Below are 17,720 nucleotides of genomic sequence, written 5' to 3'. Positions count from 1 at the left end.
CGCTGCTTTTGACAGCAGCCAGCTCAGGTCTCTGGTGCGTTTTGGATACATTGTGTAATTCTAGTCTTTTCTGACCAAACAAAACTGTGCAGCACTCCTCTCAGTCATCAGTTATTCATTTTATGCTCTGATTTAAGGGTGATATAACTGTCTTTAATATAATACTTTGAGGCAATACTTCTATTACTCTCATGCCAATAAAAATTGGCACAGTTTGACATGTGCTTAGTTAAAATACACAAAGAGAGAAGGAAAGGGTGTTGGTGCTGACAAAGAGGCTGCAGCTGCAGGGAGGGAAGGGGAAAACACTCAGATGTCTGACAGAGAAAGTGAAAGGATATAATTGTTGTGAAGCAATGAGCTCTCTTACACACACACACACACACACACACACACACAATATGTAAAAACATTTTCTGGATTTGTGTCTTGCTCTCACTCTCTGGGTTTTTCTTTCCCAGATTATGGTGATTTAGTACTTGTATGTGTGTGTCTGATTTGACGCCAGAGTTCCCTTTATTGTCTGTCCTACTGTGGAAAATCCCTGAGTCACTGGACTGACTTCACTTGATGTCTCTTTCATGTAGTATGTAGCATGCTAGTTAATCTGGGAAGGGCTCCCACCAGCGTTCAGCATTTAAGTCACAGAGTCGCTGTTTTCCCGTTGTTCCATTTTCACGTGTCTGTTTCTCTCGTTCACCTTATCATTTGCATTTTCTTTGTAGATTGGAGGTCTCCAGTTGGAGGGTTGCAGTTTTGATGGTGTCCATCTTTGTGAGAACCAGCATGATTCTCCCAGCGTGTCAGCTGTCCCAACTTGCTACATGGCCTGGGTTCCACAGGTATGCATGTGTTCTTAAAAGAGAGAACCACACTGTGCAGCACCTGAAAGTAATCATCTTAAATGTTTTGTTCAAGATTTCCAAAGCCCACGGCAATGTCGTCTTTCAAAACCCAAACATGTACAGTTTAAGATAATAAATTGTATAAAACAGAATTCTTTTTGGTTACATTTTAGGATTTTGGCAGCAATTGTTTGCAGTGTTATTTGAAAAGTGACACAAATGGCTACATAATTTCTTAAACAGTTGCCAGGTGCTCTCATGTCAGTTGACTACTCGGTTAATGAAGTACTTGTTCTTTGACCTGGGATGTTGCATTATGTTGGAAATTATACAAATTACACAAATAAGTCAAAGTCTGAAGAACACTCTGAGGATTTGTGCAAATTTTAGTTTTTTGCTGTTTATGCTTCAGTCACACAGGTAGAGCCCAGCCAAATATATGACTGATATGACTGATATTTGCTAACATGTAACAGCTGATAAATACTAATTTAAAAAGTAATGAAGAGACGAGAGGATCGTCTTTCAATTGTGTTATAAAATTTTTCAGTGTTGATGTTGCATAGTTTGTCCAACAGAGGGCACTATACAGCTTCAGTGTTGGCATTGAGACATGTTTATTTTTAACTTGGATTGTTAATTATTTTAGTAACAATTCATAAATAACAACATGTGACAAATATTAACAGGGAAATTTGTTTAAGCTTTATGTGTCTAAAAGGAAAAAACATTTGACTGTTTGTCATATTTGTAAAACACTGAATATCAGTATTGGTTTTAAAAATCTTCTGTGGGTCCCTAAAAATAATTAGTGGTCATTGTCGGCCTGTCTGGCTTTTTATTAACATGATTCTTGTGCAGCATGTCTTTATGGTCAGTTTTTAAAACCCTTCAACGTAACTACAGCCCACAGACTCTTGGTTTGCTAGACACCAAATATTTGAGTGCTCCAGAAAAGAATCGCTCTGACTAAAATTTCAGTGTGGACGTCAAGCTTAGGTTTAGGAATTTTTCATAGCGAGTCATCCAAACCATGCAGCGGCATATTAATGTCTAACCTCATGTTGTGGATGGATTGTCTCAGGTCTTCTCTTGATGAAGTTGGGTATGTTTTTGGCGTCTTCTTCTTACCATGTGATTGCATTTGTCTCTGCCCATCGGGACCCGCACGAACTTTTATTGAGGGGAAAAAAGTTAATCCTCATCCTCCATCTTTGCTGGGCTAAGAAATTGCTAATGATGTCAGACTTAAGAGGTTGACTGGGCTCTACAGGCTGGTCTTGAGACCTTTCGACTGGTTGGCGAGTAGTTGCTGTGAGATTGGTTGCAAAGAGGCTACACTGAAATGCGATTGCTTTGATCTCTCTTTGCGACTGATTTAACCTAGAAGTTCCAGCAACCACTCGCCAACTGGTCTTGGAATTCACATTCACATTCACACCAGAGTTTACCAGGTGTTCACTGACCAGTGACTGAAGTTTTATGTTTTATCTAATCGGTTACATTGCAGTGGCAGAAAGTTGTCATTTATTTGTTATCACGTTTGTGAGATATGTCAATATTTAATCATTTAGCATGAAACTCTGTGACTATACAGTATTTGTGCATACTTACGCTCACATGCTAAATTTCTACTTCATCCTAGAACTCTGTTGCTGCCTCCACTGCAGCAGAGGAGAGTATCTGTCTGCCTCTCTATGCCAGCTCTGAGAGGGTGAAGGTGGTCACGCACATCTCTCTGCCCTGTGGAGCGAACCCCAACCAGTGGATACAGTGTGGAGCTGCTCTCTTTCTCAAACAGCAGTAAGAGGACGGCATCTGGTTGTGGCGAGACTCACAGAGAGAAAAGGGATTTTCTGTGCTCAGTATCTGACCAGGGCAGCAAATAAACCCGATGGATTGTTAGCACTCCGATATGTGGGGGTAATTTTTCAGTGAAGCGCATTAGCTCATAGACCAAACCTTTTAAAACTCATTTACTTTATATCATATCATTTGTATAACAGAGTACAAGGGAAAGGACCAGAGTGTAGGAAAGCAGGACGAAAGAATAACTGATCCTTTCTCTGGTTGTGCTACAACACTAAAACTGAATGAAAAGCTAAAACACAAACAGCTTAAAGAAACGGTGTGATACTGTTAATAAACTATACATGCAATATTGTTTGGATCCCAAGAAACACTACTACACTGAAACTGTCAGTAAGTCTTGCTGCTTCCAGTCTCACAAGAAAATCGTGTTTGTTACATATTAAAAATGTTTTTTACATAGGTATTGTGTTTCCTGCTGTACTTTTGGACCTATTTATTCAAAATAAAGGTAAAATAAAAAAACAACCTTCCTGCCTTTTATAGAATAACATTGGTAAAGTACTAACAGAGATGTGAGTGCTTGTGCGCGGTGTCTCAGAATGGCGCTGACCCTCCGTCACATACTATTAGTAGTCAGAACTGTTTGACAGTGAACTGTACAGATCTCAGTTCACTGTGTTCTGCCTCTCCCACAGCTCTGCTGAAAGGGGCTTTACAGACATGAAGCACTTCAGTGTCAGTTCTCTTTCTCTAACGCAAATACACACACATGCACAAGTTAGTCCCTAACCTCTGTGCGATTGGTTCTGAGTTGAGGTTGAGCGGAGTCAGTGAAGCTGTGATGGATGGCCGCTGAGCTGCAAGTGTGGGCGTGCGATTTGGAAGGTGTGTATGGGCGCTTGTGTATGAATCCAATCATAAGCATCAAGCTTGATTGATGGCTTAATTAAGATTTTTTTTTCCCCCCCTCCACCGCTCACTTTTTCAATTTTTCTCATGCCTTTGCGCAAATGTGTGTTAATGTGAGTGTATGAAAGTGTGATCACATCTGTGTGTGTGTGTGTGAGGAGACAGAGAGGAGAGTTGAAATTAGGGAGGAGCGGGTATTGTGTGTGCACTGCAGTGTGACAAAATGGGAGTGAAATGGAACAGCAGGTTTAAAAAAGAGAGAGGATTGGATTTCAGCGAAACATGGCCCTCTGGGTCAGAGAGGGAGAGCGAGAGACAGACAGAAGGATGGAGGCAGAGGAGGAGAGAGAGAGATGATGATGCAGGGACGGGAAAGAGCGAGAAAAGGGCCGTAAAACTTGGGCGAGAAAATTGAAGAGAAACAGGAAAATGAGTGTGGCAAAGGTGACAGGGTTTGGGAGGACAGGTTAAAGGGAAAGATGGATGGAGGGAGTGAGGACAAGTAGTGAGTGAGTTATGGGGGAATCAACAGGGGAGGGAGAGAGTGAAACAGAGGGAGCTTATAGAAAGTTTTTATTCAAGTAAAACACAGGGTTTATACCTGCTACGTTACTGGACACACTGCCGGTTTGTCCTGTATTTCCTTAACAGCATAAAGATCTTTAATGTCTTCATTAGATTGAGCTGTAACAAGTCTAAACGCGACTCTAAAGGCTGATTATCCTCTCTCTGCCGAAAGCTTCTCAAAAATTAGACATTGTTGAAATTGGATTCAAAACAGCGAGCGCTGTTTCACAACTCTTCCTCGCGTTTTGATCACTTCTAATCCTGTAGGCAGCGGTGGAAAATTAACATCAGCATTGCAGCAGAGGGGGGAGAAAAAAAAGGCTTTTGCCAACGGCTTGTTTCCAAGGTAATGTGTTTACAGAGTTTTGTCTTTATCTCAAATTAGCATTCCAGGTTTGAGAAACTATTGTGATAAAACTCCTGCTGCGACGGTGTTCAGCAGCTGCCTTTGCAGGTTGTTTGTTTGGAGTTCTGATCACAAACCCACACAACATGAGTAATCCGGTGAAACGTCAGAGCAATGATGTAAACGCGACACGCTGCAGATGCCTGCGATAGACAGATTTCTGATTTACCTCAGCAAAGCATTGTAATCTGTTTGTGAACCGCCACGTATAGCGCGCATAGCATTCAAAAAACTCCCACTTTTCAGTAATAATAAAAAAATCTTGGCCTTTTCTTTGCCTTTCTCTTGACCCGCCCTCCATTCTTCTTGAGCTTCCTCCATGACGTCCACAAGTGATTGGGGATTTTCTGTGTTGTTTAAGCAACAATACAATAATGCTTATGTAAACCGTGCATATGTGAGACATAAACATTTTGTTTTCTGTCTGATAATGTCTCTAACACTTGTGGGGGGCTTTTTCATCCAAATAAACATGAGGAAATAAACAGGAATGAACAGGACCTTTTCATTTGTTTTCCTATACTGTAAAATATACAATCAGGCCTCCTCAGATGGGAGTCGGGTTTGGTCTACGTTTAGTCTTCCTTTCATGGTGTGTCGAATAGTATTTTAACTTTTGGCATCCACTATGCTAACCGGGCCAACATGTGTTGGCTCTCCATAAAACAAGGTCGATAAAATATCTGCTTCCCAGATTTAAAATGTTAGGGACACTCCCTTATTGGGAACTTGCCATATTTTAATAAGCAGTACAGGACTGGAACCTGGTCTCTGACACCTCTGCTCCCTCCTGACGCCTTCATGGGCTTCACAATTTGATTCAGACGTCTCACTGTGCTGTTTTCCCTATAAACAACAACAAAAACCCTTCAGTGTGTCCCAACTCAACAGAGAGTTTTTTTCAGGGGCAGGAAGTGAGAGGAAGAAGCCAACACAGTCAAGCAGGATGGAAACATGCTGAAAATACACTGCAGGAGAGCAAAATGGAGGAGGTGTGGAGAGAGATGCGAACACTACTGGCAAGGAGGCAACAGAGGAAAAATGGCATCTACCTGGCAGTGAGCAAGTTCGATTGACCCAAAGGCAACAGCAGCTGAAAAATATTGTACCAAGACATGTCTGCTTAATGCACACTGCAGCTGTACATATAGTATCTGTGTATCTTTATGCAATATTAAAGTTCCTGGCGATATGATAAGACATCATTTAATACTGTCATATTTAATGTTTTGTACTATTTTATCATAGTGTCAGATCAACTGGTTTCAGACTGGATCTGCCACACCCCTCATCACAAATACTGCCAGTTGTTACCCGTTAATTGTCCGTTATCTGTTCCGTTTTAGTGTTACCGACTGAGGAGCCAAAGATTGTGGTTTTTGATTGATTATGTAGGATATTGAGTTTTTGTTATTAAATAGCGTGTCAGGTTGTATTTTATTATTTTGGCCCTGGAGAGCCTGACACTTCCTTTTTTATCCCTCAGCATAAACATGCCAACTGGGGTGTTGTCACCCTGCCGGTGGGCGGGCAGACGGGGTGGACGCTCAAGTTTGTGGAAGCGGTAACTCGTGAACGTGGCGATTAGGATTTTGAAATTGATATCATGGGTTCATCTGCTAAACATCTTGGACCGGTTAGAATCTCAGTGACCTCGACCTCAAGGTGAAGGTCAAAGGTCAAGTTTTCTTGAGCATCTGTTGGGTGTTCAGACCTGCCCTTCTGCAGACCTTTAAAAGTTATCAAACCTATCTGACCTTAACTGGCCAAGATACAGCTTGTTGATCCATTGTCCCATTCATTTTGAACTTCTAAAAAAGTTGGACTGTAGATTCAAATGTCTGTAATTCTTAAACAGTTCATGCAACAACAAAAAAACCCAAAGCAAACAAACTAAAACCCTTTGAATTAAAGCGGAAAGTCTGCCCTTTAGTAACATATTGATTGTTTGATTTACAATCCACTATGGTGGTGTTACAGAGGCTAAACTACAAAGGTTGTGTCTTTGTCCCAAACATTATGAAGAGCACTACTTACCTCATGCTAGCTTCCTCTTGTAATGGGCCTTTCCTTGTCACAGCGCTGCCATCCAAGATGAGAGTACAAGATATAATGAGACGATGTATTAGTGGTCAGCTGCTGCTTTAGCCAAGATGATCACTTCATTCCTCTCCTAATAACAACGTAGGATCCCCAGAGCCCATTAAAATAATTGCAAGACACCCACTGCGAAAAGGTTTAAGGCCTAAGTGATCTTAAATATATCTTATATATCCTATATATATATGTATATATATATGTAGGTAAAAGAAGCTCTGGCCTCATGCCTTGAGAACAAATACAGTGTAATCATAGCAGAAAAAAAAAGTTCAGTATTGTAGCTAATGTAATTCCCTTTGATAATGTGCAGAGCCATTTGAAAGGTGATTTCTGGAGCGACTGCACAGAACATGAAACAGATGTTTTCAAAGAGTCCTTTTCCTTTTTACATTTGTTTTTTATGTGTATAAAATAGTAATGAAAATTGGTCACTCTTCAGTTTTCTACATACATTTTGAGTGGCGACCTCAGGCAGATGGTTTTCATGAATTACATGCTGATGAAGGGCACGAGATGCAGTTTTAACTACTGCCAGATATCCCTGTCTGAAGTCCTTTAAAATCTGGGAATAGTCTGTTGGCCTGTGCACGATATTACATTTAAAATATCTATAAAAAACCATGTTTTCCTCTCATGTGAGTGTCACATATGTAATACTGTGCCTGTGTACAAACCTCTGGGAACCCAGTATGAGACAGCCTAGAACAGAAAAGTTGACGGCAGCAGTTTTTTTTACAGTGAAAGCTTTCAGGATGTGACATGAAGCTATCTTGCTTGTTCACTGCAAAGAGCGCAGGTTCCCTTCAGTTGTCTCACAACACGTATTTTGTGTTGTGCTCCAAATGATTTCATCCTTTTTGTTTGTTCCTGTGCAAACGTGTGAGTGAGAATGTGGGAGTATGCATATGTTCTCCTCAGTATACTGTACAATGGTTTGTGAGTTCAAGTGTGTGCATGCGTGTGTGCGTTTTAGTGTGTTCTTTCCCTGGAGAGATATCCTGCCTCCAGCAGAGTCAGAGGGACTGACAGATGACCACAAGGTCACTCATCTCCTCAATCTGTGACCCTCTCAGGAGGCACAAACACACATAAGAGGGATTTTATTCCCCTTTTTCCTCGTTTTGCTTTGAATCGCTTCTATTCCTCGCTCCTCTCCTCTTCTGCTGCCTTCAGTCTCAACTTTCCTTTGTTCTCTTGTCATTTGCACTTATCTTTTCCTCCTTCACACCTCTTCTTCTCCCCTCTGCGGTCTCACCTTTTTCCTTTTTTTGCCTCACCTCCTGAGTTTTTTTTTCTTTACAACTTCAAATTTTGCACTCCCTTCTTACGTCGCTGCCCCTTTCTCACTCGAATTAATGACCTCTGTGCAAACTAATGAGATTATTGTATTAACCAGGTTCCTTTGAAGACCTCATGCAATCTCTGATACAATATTTGAGACCTACTGTCTGGTTGAACTGGCTCGGATCAAAAGATTTCTTTCTTTTTTTTGGTCATGTTTTGTATGAGACTTTGTTACCTGTGCCATTCGATTATGAGCTAAAATAGAAATTTAATACAAGGTTTATTGAAAAATGTCCACTCAAAGGGAGATGGGGTTAAAATGTAGTGTTGTAAACCAGCTTGACAAAATGAGACATTTTAAGATAAAGTATGTGAGTATGAGTGTGTGTAACTGTAAATCATAAATGAACTACTGTCCTCTGATGTTTTATGTGAGGTCTTGCCAAAACTAAAAGCCAGCTCATGCAAAAATATTGACAGCTGTGGACTTGAACTCAGACCAGTGAGGTTGCTCATTTTTATACATATGAAGTGCACATATGTGCATGTATGCTAGAAAAAATAACATGAGGAAAAATTGCTTTCTCAGTTGTACAGTTTGTGCATTGCAGACGGTCCACATGATCAAAGGTTTTGAGCTATATGCACAAGTCCACAGAGGGGACGGGAACCAAGAAGCGACCTGCAATCACTCTGTGGTTCGTATTAACAATGCGAGCCAGCATCGATTATTGATTAACTGTTCAGGAAGAAAAGAAGCATTTTGAGTCTGCTCTGTCATAAAAATGTACATAAACATACTCAATACTTGTGAAAAATTTAAAAGAATGACATGAAAAACATTTACTCTGCTCTTGGCTTCAGTGTAAACAATGTGATGTCTCACACTGACTGCAGTTTGGACCCATGAATGATTTCTGCCCTCTGTTAATACAGGGGAAAATTTCAGAGGCCCACCGCTTTGGTTTTACTCTCTGTGAATAACTCAAGGGATTTAAACTTAAATGATTTGATTTTGGGAAGTATCGCTGTGTGATCACTAAGCAGCACTGTGGACTGCATCCTGATTTCTAGGCAGCACAGAAAACTTTCAGAAACTCTGGCAGTGGTAGCTCAGCCCTCACCCAACCTCACCCCCAAGGTGCCTATGGGACATTTTAACTCTGATGCATCCATTCACCCAATTTTTTCCCCACTAATTCAATTAAAGGTCACCAGTTAAGAGGCTGGAGCCTATCCCAGAGGTCCTGGGGCATGAGGTGGGTTGTAGTCAGTCTGTGGTGAGGAGCCAGATTACACATAGGTGCAGGCAGAACATGCAAACTCCACACAGGAGGGTCCCAGGATTCAAACCCAAAACCTTTTGGTTAGCAACACTGGTAACAACCGCACCACTGTGCAGCACATTACTGTGAGCCAAACAACTGAAAATAAGGATAGTTCGAGGGCTGTTCTGCTCCAGAAATACATTTTTTTCTATAAGGTATTGACTCTATTTGACAGTCCTTTAAAAGCTAAGCTTTTATATCAGGCTTAGCTTACTTATATACTTATAAGTCATAGCTTAGTTTGGCCTTATCTAAGGAAGTCTGCTAAGATTAATTACTTTACCTTACCCAGAAAATCCCTTATCAATTTTTTTTAAAGTATCTTGTGGTTTCCTTCGATCAGTGTTTTAAAATGTTGCCAGCATCAGTTCCTCTTACAAAATAGAAAAAAGTCACATTTGTTTTCCAAATAGCTTTCAGAGCAAATATCCAACTATCTTCTGCTCTGACAACTATTTGCACAGCAGCTTGAAAATATGGGTTGGAGGTTTTTGCACTTTGCCCAGCATTCGTCTGAAGTCAGCTACAGCGGGCTATGTAGCGGTCATTATGGCCAAAATTATTGTGGTTGTAAAAACATTAATGAAATGCATGTACTCAACAGATGACCTGGGCCGTTGCTAAGAGCACTTAGCACCAGGGTATTATTTTGTACCTATTCAAGACAACAAAAGTTAATGGACGCCAGCATGACTTCCTGCTATGAATTCTATTTATGCGTTGTATAGAATTTATATGAAATAAAGGCATGCTAATCACAAGCTGCATTTTCAGTGTAAATGTGTTTGATGTATATCACATGAAACAAACTCGCTGAGAACTTTTAGTTGAAGTGCTGTTGCCAGCATAATAGAGATGGAGTCCATTAGGGTCTATAATGGTGTAATAATCTCTCAGAGGAGTGTGAAGTCACATCATCTAAATGTTTTTTTTTTCCAGCAAACTGTTTCTCTGGACTTGGTTGTTCTTTTTCTAAGATCTTACGCTGTTTAGAAATCCATTTGAAGGCGACAGAGACTTTCATCACAGATATTGAACTTTCGGGCAAACTATTTGCTGTGTTTTTCCCATCTATGATCGATCCCACCATCACAGGCCACACACACCATCTAAAAGCTGTTTTCTGCATTGATTTTACATGCGGTCTTCAGTCCGAATCAATCAGAAATCAGCTTGTGACCACAATTGGCATCTGTCCATACTGTACTGCATTCATCACCGGAACAGTGAGTCACTTTTCTATGCTCAGATTAATTGTAAGAAGCACACTGGCTCAGGGGTCAGTACTCTTGGCTTACAGCAAGATGGTCCCGTGTTTGAAACATTCCTGATGGAGCATATTCTTCACTTGCTTGTGTGGATTTCTTTGGAAGCTCCGGTGCTGGGTATAATATCAAGAATTTGACATTTTGGTTAAATAAATGGTAAAAAAAAAAAACACAATAAAGACATGTCAAACCTGAGAAGAGGTCACATAGAATTCTATATTTGAGGGATGTGGATCACACTAGCCTAATCCTCTGCATCTCAGGTTGTGTAGACAAACTGTATTGCAATACAGTCTGCAATAATTCTGCTAACCAGTTCAAACTAGTTTATTCTTGCTGCATTATTGAAATGCAGAGCAAGTATGATCTTCCATCTTCAACCTACCCGGATACTGTGCTGCATAATAAACAACAAAAAAATGTGAGAGGTTAAAAGATGCAGGACAGAGAAGATGTAGTGTTTTAGTGGATCTGGTTGGGCCCCAGTGATCATGCACTCGCCATCTAATATTGAAGAATGTTCCAGATTAGAAAGCTGACAGCAGCTAACTGACCAGCTGCACTAACCCCTCCCCTCCGCCGTTACAGCCAATGGACCAGCATAGATTAATGACCCTCCCCCACCACTCCTCAAAGCCTCACCCAATGACCAAACTGCTCCCATCTCCAATGAAGAATACCCTTGAGGAAGCTCACAGGCACACATTCCAGTATGGATAGACACAAGCGCGCACAAAGCCACACACTCACCACTTAATTCAGCCTCCTCTGGGGGCAGCGGGCCGCTCGGTGACCGTGTTTATGGCTTCTCCAAACCTGCAAATCACCGTGGTTACGGCTGGGCAGATTTATGACCGCGGCCTGTCTAGCAGCCCTTAGACCAACCGTGGATCACTGGAACAAGCGCACACGGTCACATACGCGAGTCTTACACTGGAGACGATACACGTGCTCAGACAGAATAAAAGGCCTGTGTTGTGTTTGCGTGTGACCAACCATCACATGCAAAGAGATCCAATCTGCAAGTGTCAGAGAAGTACTGCGGTATTACAGTTGATGAAATTCTTTGGAGAAATACTAAATCACAAAAAAGTGACTTAAAAGTTGCGAGCATGCAGTTATTTGAGTCTAATGAATCTGAAGTTCGTCATTGCTGGCTTGTGTAGCAGTAGAGGCTTTAAGGTGCAATAGACCCACTTCTTGCAGGATTTAGCAATTTATTTTGTTATTTCCACATCCAGAAACCATGATTTCTCTCTGTATATTTTGTGGCAAACTGGTGGAACTCAATCCTTCTGTTCTTTTGTGATAAAAGTATCGGAAATTGCCAGCTCAAAGGGATCTAACTTTGTAACAGAGCATGGCGCAGTGGGGGAGTTTGCACCACCAAAGCATTGTCATCACCTTTTTTTCTCACCTGTGCCCATTTTGTTTGTTTATTTGTTTGTTTTTTTATGACGCAAAATGACCTTGGCTGCTGGTATGTCAGAGAGGAGTCACAGTTGGGGAAGTTCTGTGTCAGTAACAATCAAGCAGTGAATGCCTGCTGTGGGCTGACATTGGCCAATTTGACTCATGAATTTCTGAAAGAAGAAGAGAAGTAAAAAAGCGCCTTTGTTCGGCAAACAGAATTATTGACGTTATCACCTTGAACTGTCAGTACTCACCACGATACAGTCTGCGTTCCTTAGAAATATCCTTTTCCTGATATGTTTGAATTGCTTCTTTTACATTTTAATAGCACCAAATGTCTTGTTTCTGCTCCAATTCTAGTAGAACATGTTCTCTCACATTTATTTAAGGTGAGGTGTGATGATTTTGCACTTCCCACATTAGAGTAGACTTGTAGTCAAGACCGCCTAATCCGAGACCAAGACAAGACCAAGACCAGAGGGTATCAAGACCAAGACAAAGACCAAGACCAGAGGGTATCGAGACCAAGACAAGACCAAGACCAAGACCAAGTTGAGACGAGACCAAGACCGAGACCGAGTCGAGACGAGACCAAGACCAAAACCAAGACCGAGACAAAAAAAGTCTTTAAACTGCAGCCAGATGCTGCTTCGTTTACGGGTGTCAGGCATATTTATGTGTTTTTGCTTTCGCACAGCCCTCCTCACCGCTGTCTACTGTCTCACTCACTTGCTGAGAGGACAGACGCACGCTCCACTTGACTGTCGCGTCTCTCACCCTCTCTGTTTTTCACATAATGATATTATCCTATATCCTCGCATGTGATTGGCAACAATATGGAGGGATTGGAGCATAACTGAGCCACTGTGTGAGAGCTGAGCAGCGAAAGGAAATTAAGTGAGGGTAGAAATGACTGAAAGATTATTAGGCTCTGTTTTGAGTTTTGTTCAAAAAGAATGACTTCATATAGGAAAAAAAATAAATATCACATATGCAGGACACCTTAAACTAGTTTTTTAATTAAGCAGCAAGGCAGAACAAAGTCGGGCCTGTATCAAGACACAGGGACTAAACCCCAATTCAACCAGACCCAGAACTGATCTGGAATTAAAACAGGAGTACAACAGCTCAAAATCAGGACTACTTAGGACTTAACCAAGACGGAACCAGAATCAGAACTAGATGATAGTAGCACTGAAAATCATCATAGACCTGCACTACACTTATTTTTTTAATTCTACCAAAGTACACTATTTAGATTCTGAAAAGTTTATATAATTATTTAGCCTTGTTGTGCAAACAAGCCTGCATAACTTAATAAATATAGAATTTGAAAAGTAACAAATGGTATCTAAAAAGAAACAGGTACTAGATACATGTTCTGATGAGTTTTGGCAAACAACCATTTGACTAACACGTGTGTCTCACCTGCTCTTGTTCCATCTGTCCTCATTCGCCTCTCTCTCTCCCTCTCTGTTCCTCTCTCTCCCTCTTTGTGCTGACAATCAAGCCAAACACCAACATCATCAAATATACAGTTGAAACCAGATATTTACAAACTCTTCAGATAAAAACACAAACACTTTTTAATTGTAACATCAAATCAGACTAAATGTTTATTTTTTAGATTGATAAATATAAAAACATATTTGTTAACTTTAAGAGTAAAGAGAAAAACTATATGTATTTCTTAATTGCAAATGGCACCAAATTGTATTCAAAATTGAGCCACACTTATGGAGCTCCACAATTCTTTTCCTGGTGTTTTGGTTGACATCTCTTGATTTTCACATGTCACAGAAACAGGCTCTGTGTTTTGCCTTATATGCTTCCACAGCTGTGCCACCAATTTACTCACATGGACTCTACTAACCTATCAGAAGCTTCTTAAGCTCAGAATGGAATCGTCTGGAGTTTTTCTTATTAATTAACAATAAACTTAGTGTATATGTTCTCCTAAATTTGATGAAAGGGATAAAAATAGACAGCTCTGTCTCTCTTTATTCTGTCATTAAACTAATTCAAAAGATTAGTTTATTTATCTAAAACAAAAGTTTACTCTAAATTGATGTTTAACAGTAAAAAAAGTTTTTATGCTTTCTCCCTAAAGTGTATGTAAATATCTTGTTTCATCTGTGAATATACTGCTGTGTATTGAAATTCCTCTTGTTTTGCATAGATATACTGAACAACATACAAAGCATAATATATAAAATAACATCTACCTGAGTTTTTTCTTTGAAAGAAGCTTCTTATGTCCATTGTTGTGTTCATCAGTACACAATTGAAACCGATTTAGAGAGTTTGTTTAGCCGTGGAGGGTAACAACTGAAAATATGAAATGTAAGCTAAGACTCTCTAAAAAATCAGCATTGTTGTTCGGCTTTTTATTTATCCATTTGTTGATTCACTCGAAGAGCAAGTAACATAACCAACTGATCAGTTTGATATCAATCTTTTGTGATACACCGTCATATTTACATTATTAGTTCAGTACGAATGATTTGCTTTGGTACCTGGTCAAACTTAAGCTGTCCTCTGTCTGCAGCAAACTCGCAGGCAGCAGCTTCTCCCCTCGCTCACATGAGTGCTGTGCTCAGTCACCTAGTGCCTGAGCTCGGATCATACCAAAATTAGGGGAATTTACGACGGTGCCCCATGCTTCTGAAAAAAATGACCCGGGCTTAAGCCCAGTAAGCCACCCCGCTCCGCTAATGGTTGACTCCAAATCTCCCGAACACTATGTCGATTTGAGAACGGAAGACCGAAACAGCGAGACCAAGACCGAGACAAGACAAAAGTCCGTCGAGACCAAGACAAGACCAAGACAAAAGTCCGTCGAGACCAAGACGAGACCAAGACCACGTAAAAGTGGTCTCGAGACCGGTCTCGAGACCAAGACCGGTCTCGAGACATCCAACTCTACATTAGAGTAAACTCAGTTTCTTACTCGGTAAAGAACTGCTGTGCTGTTGACACATGTAAACCATGACTATTAGAGCTCAGCCTTCAGCTCAACCACAACTTAGCCCTACCAGTTAAAATAAAGCAAAAACATTGGCTCAAACTCACTTCTCTTAATCATGTATTGAACCTTCCTCTTTTAAAGTTGGCTCAAAACATCAGTTTTGATTGCAACTGTGTGCAATAAACTTGCAGTCTTGTTCCCTTTGAAATGGTTGCTTCAAAGAGGAGGACTGGTCTGTAACCTCTTGCAGTCAACTGTTATCTTCAAAGTGCGTCGAGACAGCGATAAAATGGCAATAAGACAGTCAGTCTGCTGTAACTGTGGGGTAAACCCCCAATGATGAAATGTTCAAATACATGGACAAACTGTTGTTGACACAACTGCTACGATACTTTGGGATTTTCACATTTTCATAGTTGGTGTAAATGTATATGCAGCTACATGTAAAGTGTTTCTGTGTGTTTCTGATTGGTTTCTCTAGCGGGACTAGCCAAGAGAGACATGAGACTATAGCTCAGCATGTCCAAGTATGGCGAGGAAACAAGAGTACCAGTATGTGGACAAGTTGAGAAAGGAGTTACGTCATGCCTGCCTCTAGTATCTTCACAAGCTTCACACAAGAATCAGAAAAACAAGCGACACCAGGGTAGAGTCTACACCTGTAACAAGTAGCGATGGGTATTGTTTAGGTTTTATCCGATACCGGTGCCAAACCGGTACTTTTGAAACGGTGCCGGTGCTTAAACGGTGCTCGAACCGGTGCTTAAAGAATGGAGAACACAAACTTTGTCCAAAAACCTCATGTTTTTATTTTTAGCAGTCTCCTTTTTTCTGCAAAATGATAACCAAGTTAGCCTTTTCTGTTGATACAACATACCTCCTTTGGTTGGAACCGGTGCTTAAACAATGGAAAACACAAACTTTGTCCTAAAACCTCTCATGTTTAGCTTTTTTTTTGTAAAAAGATAACAATGTTAGCCTTTTCTACAGCTATAGGGCATATATGGTATCACTCTATCAAACAAGAAGACAGCCGCATGTAACTACGACGGTGTTTGCTAGTTCACCTTACATGCATTAATGTAATAATGTGGTTAGCGTACTCAACGTGAATTACACATGAACAACATGAAGCTACTCACGCAGAGAAGAACTGCTGCTGCTGCCATCATCATCCGTCATCATTCTGCTACGCTGACAGGGCTCGGGGCCAGGACTCTCCTCTTCGGGTTTTTGGGGGATGTTGCTAACTCCGGGTCCGATAACAGGCACCACACCCGCAGTGGATGTGCTCGGTGTGAGGTCTTGCAGCAAGCTATCAAATACGGTGCATTTCTCAGCTTTTAAAAAAACGCTATGCGTCGCCAGGTGTTTCATCAGATTCGAGGTGTTACCTCCTTTGCACAGTATCAGCTTAAAGCACTTGTTGCAGGCTGCTGAGTTTGCATCTTTTGCTCTGAAGTACAGCAAGACTTTGACCGCTTCGTTTTGGGCATTTTTAATCTGTAGCTCTGCTCTAAAAGAACGTACGTACCTGGGCCCGCCTACTATCCTTGGAAAGGTAAAATGATTGGCTAGAATCCAAAGTGTATGACATCTCAAGAAAAAAAAAGCACCGAAATAAAGCACCGAAATGTGCGCTGCTTTTCGGTCTGGTTACTACCGTTTATGTCAGAACCGGTGCTGGTACCCATCCCTTGTAAAAAGGAGGCAGAATATCAGAGCTCTTGGCATTCCTGGAAGACACAAGTTAAGAGAAATGTGGAACCACCAACCATACTTAGTCACTGGAAAGCTTCATAACTGTCTACCGAGTGAGGCCTGAAGGGGGAAAGAGGGTTCTTGGTGAGGATTCAAGAAATGCAAGACGAGAAGTGTGCAACTCAGAGGCCATCCACCAGATCGTCAATTGCCCCAGCTTATAAAAGAGAAAAAACACTCGGGAACAAGTAACTGATGAGCAAAAAGGACTATGTTTCCCAGAGCGAGGAGTAGGATCTTCTCTGTTCTTGCAGAGGAATTGCAAACAGTCAGTAATAATTGTGAATAGCCAGTTTAGACCCCTTCATATCGTCCACTGAACCAGGCTGAGGCTAAGCCTGATGCAGTCTGTGGGGAAGGAAGTAATAACCCAAAGTACTTTGTGCAGCGATGGAAGGATGTGTGACCTTGATTTATCTGCGCGAGGGGGAATTGATGGTATTACACAACTGTCAGAGGACTCGACGTGGGAGCTATCCGAATGACCTGTGAGTCCAGCGATGGGGAGGATGCTAAGAGTATTCCTGTTGCTAAACGAGCTGTAAGCCCAGTGATTTGTCGGAGTTACCAGGAACCAGCAGAGAAAAGCCTCCTGTGATTATTCACAGAGGGATGAGAGTATGCATCACCAAGGTTACAGCAGATGCAATCCCTGGTGTCCCTTCATCTTTCTAGTGTTTCACAGTTCAATGTCCCAACCGCAAATGGCAACGAGAGAGAGAGCGAGAGAAGATGACCTGTTAGACCTCAGAGTGAAAAAGAAGTGACCGGCTGGGACATCGATACATTTAGAAGAGGGGCAGTGTAATCCAGTGTTTACCCGAACAATCTGTGATTGGTTGGTGTGGTGGGAAGAACTGAGCGAGGCAGAGAAGAGTGGGAAGTAGTGAAACATAGTTCGACTCTTGCTCTTGGGCAGACCGATGCTGCTTTTTCGTGGATGCAGAGTTTGGCTGTGTTTTTTCTTCACTGCCACTGTGGATTGTTGGACTTTTAGTAACTACAGTATCAAGGAGCATTGATTGCCTAGGGTGAGTAACCCTGTTATAGCACTACAAG

At 41.3% G+C, this 17,720-nt stretch overlaps 1 protein-coding gene across 3 annotated transcripts in view; it reads left to right on the top strand.

Annotated features, from left to right (window-relative positions):
• The window catches only part of LOC116322966 (cytoplasmic dynein 2 heavy chain 1), a 116,823-nt gene extending 113,587 nt beyond the window's left edge, over positions 1 to 3,236 (top strand). For 2 of the 3 annotated variants that reach the window (XM_039597954.1, XM_039597953.1), the window contains exons 96-97: positions 726 to 842; positions 2,491 to 3,236. In XM_039597954.1, coding sequence (XP_039453888.1) covers positions 726 to 842; positions 2,491 to 2,652 — 279 coding nt within the window. In that variant the 3' untranslated portion in view covers positions 2,653 to 3,236. The remainder of the gene's footprint in view (positions 1 to 725; positions 843 to 2,490) is intronic. The other variant, XM_031743215.2, reaches the window with a different exon arrangement.
• Positions 3,237 to 17,720: the final 14,484 nt, after the last annotated feature.

Source organism: Oreochromis aureus, linkage group 14 (genome assembly GCF_013358895.1).
Source record: "Oreochromis aureus strain Israel breed Guangdong linkage group 14, ZZ_aureus, whole genome shotgun sequence".
In the NCBI taxonomy this organism is placed as follows: domain Eukaryota; kingdom Metazoa; phylum Chordata; class Actinopteri; order Cichliformes; family Cichlidae; genus Oreochromis; species Oreochromis aureus.
This window is presented reverse-complemented; position numbering and strand designations above follow the sequence as displayed.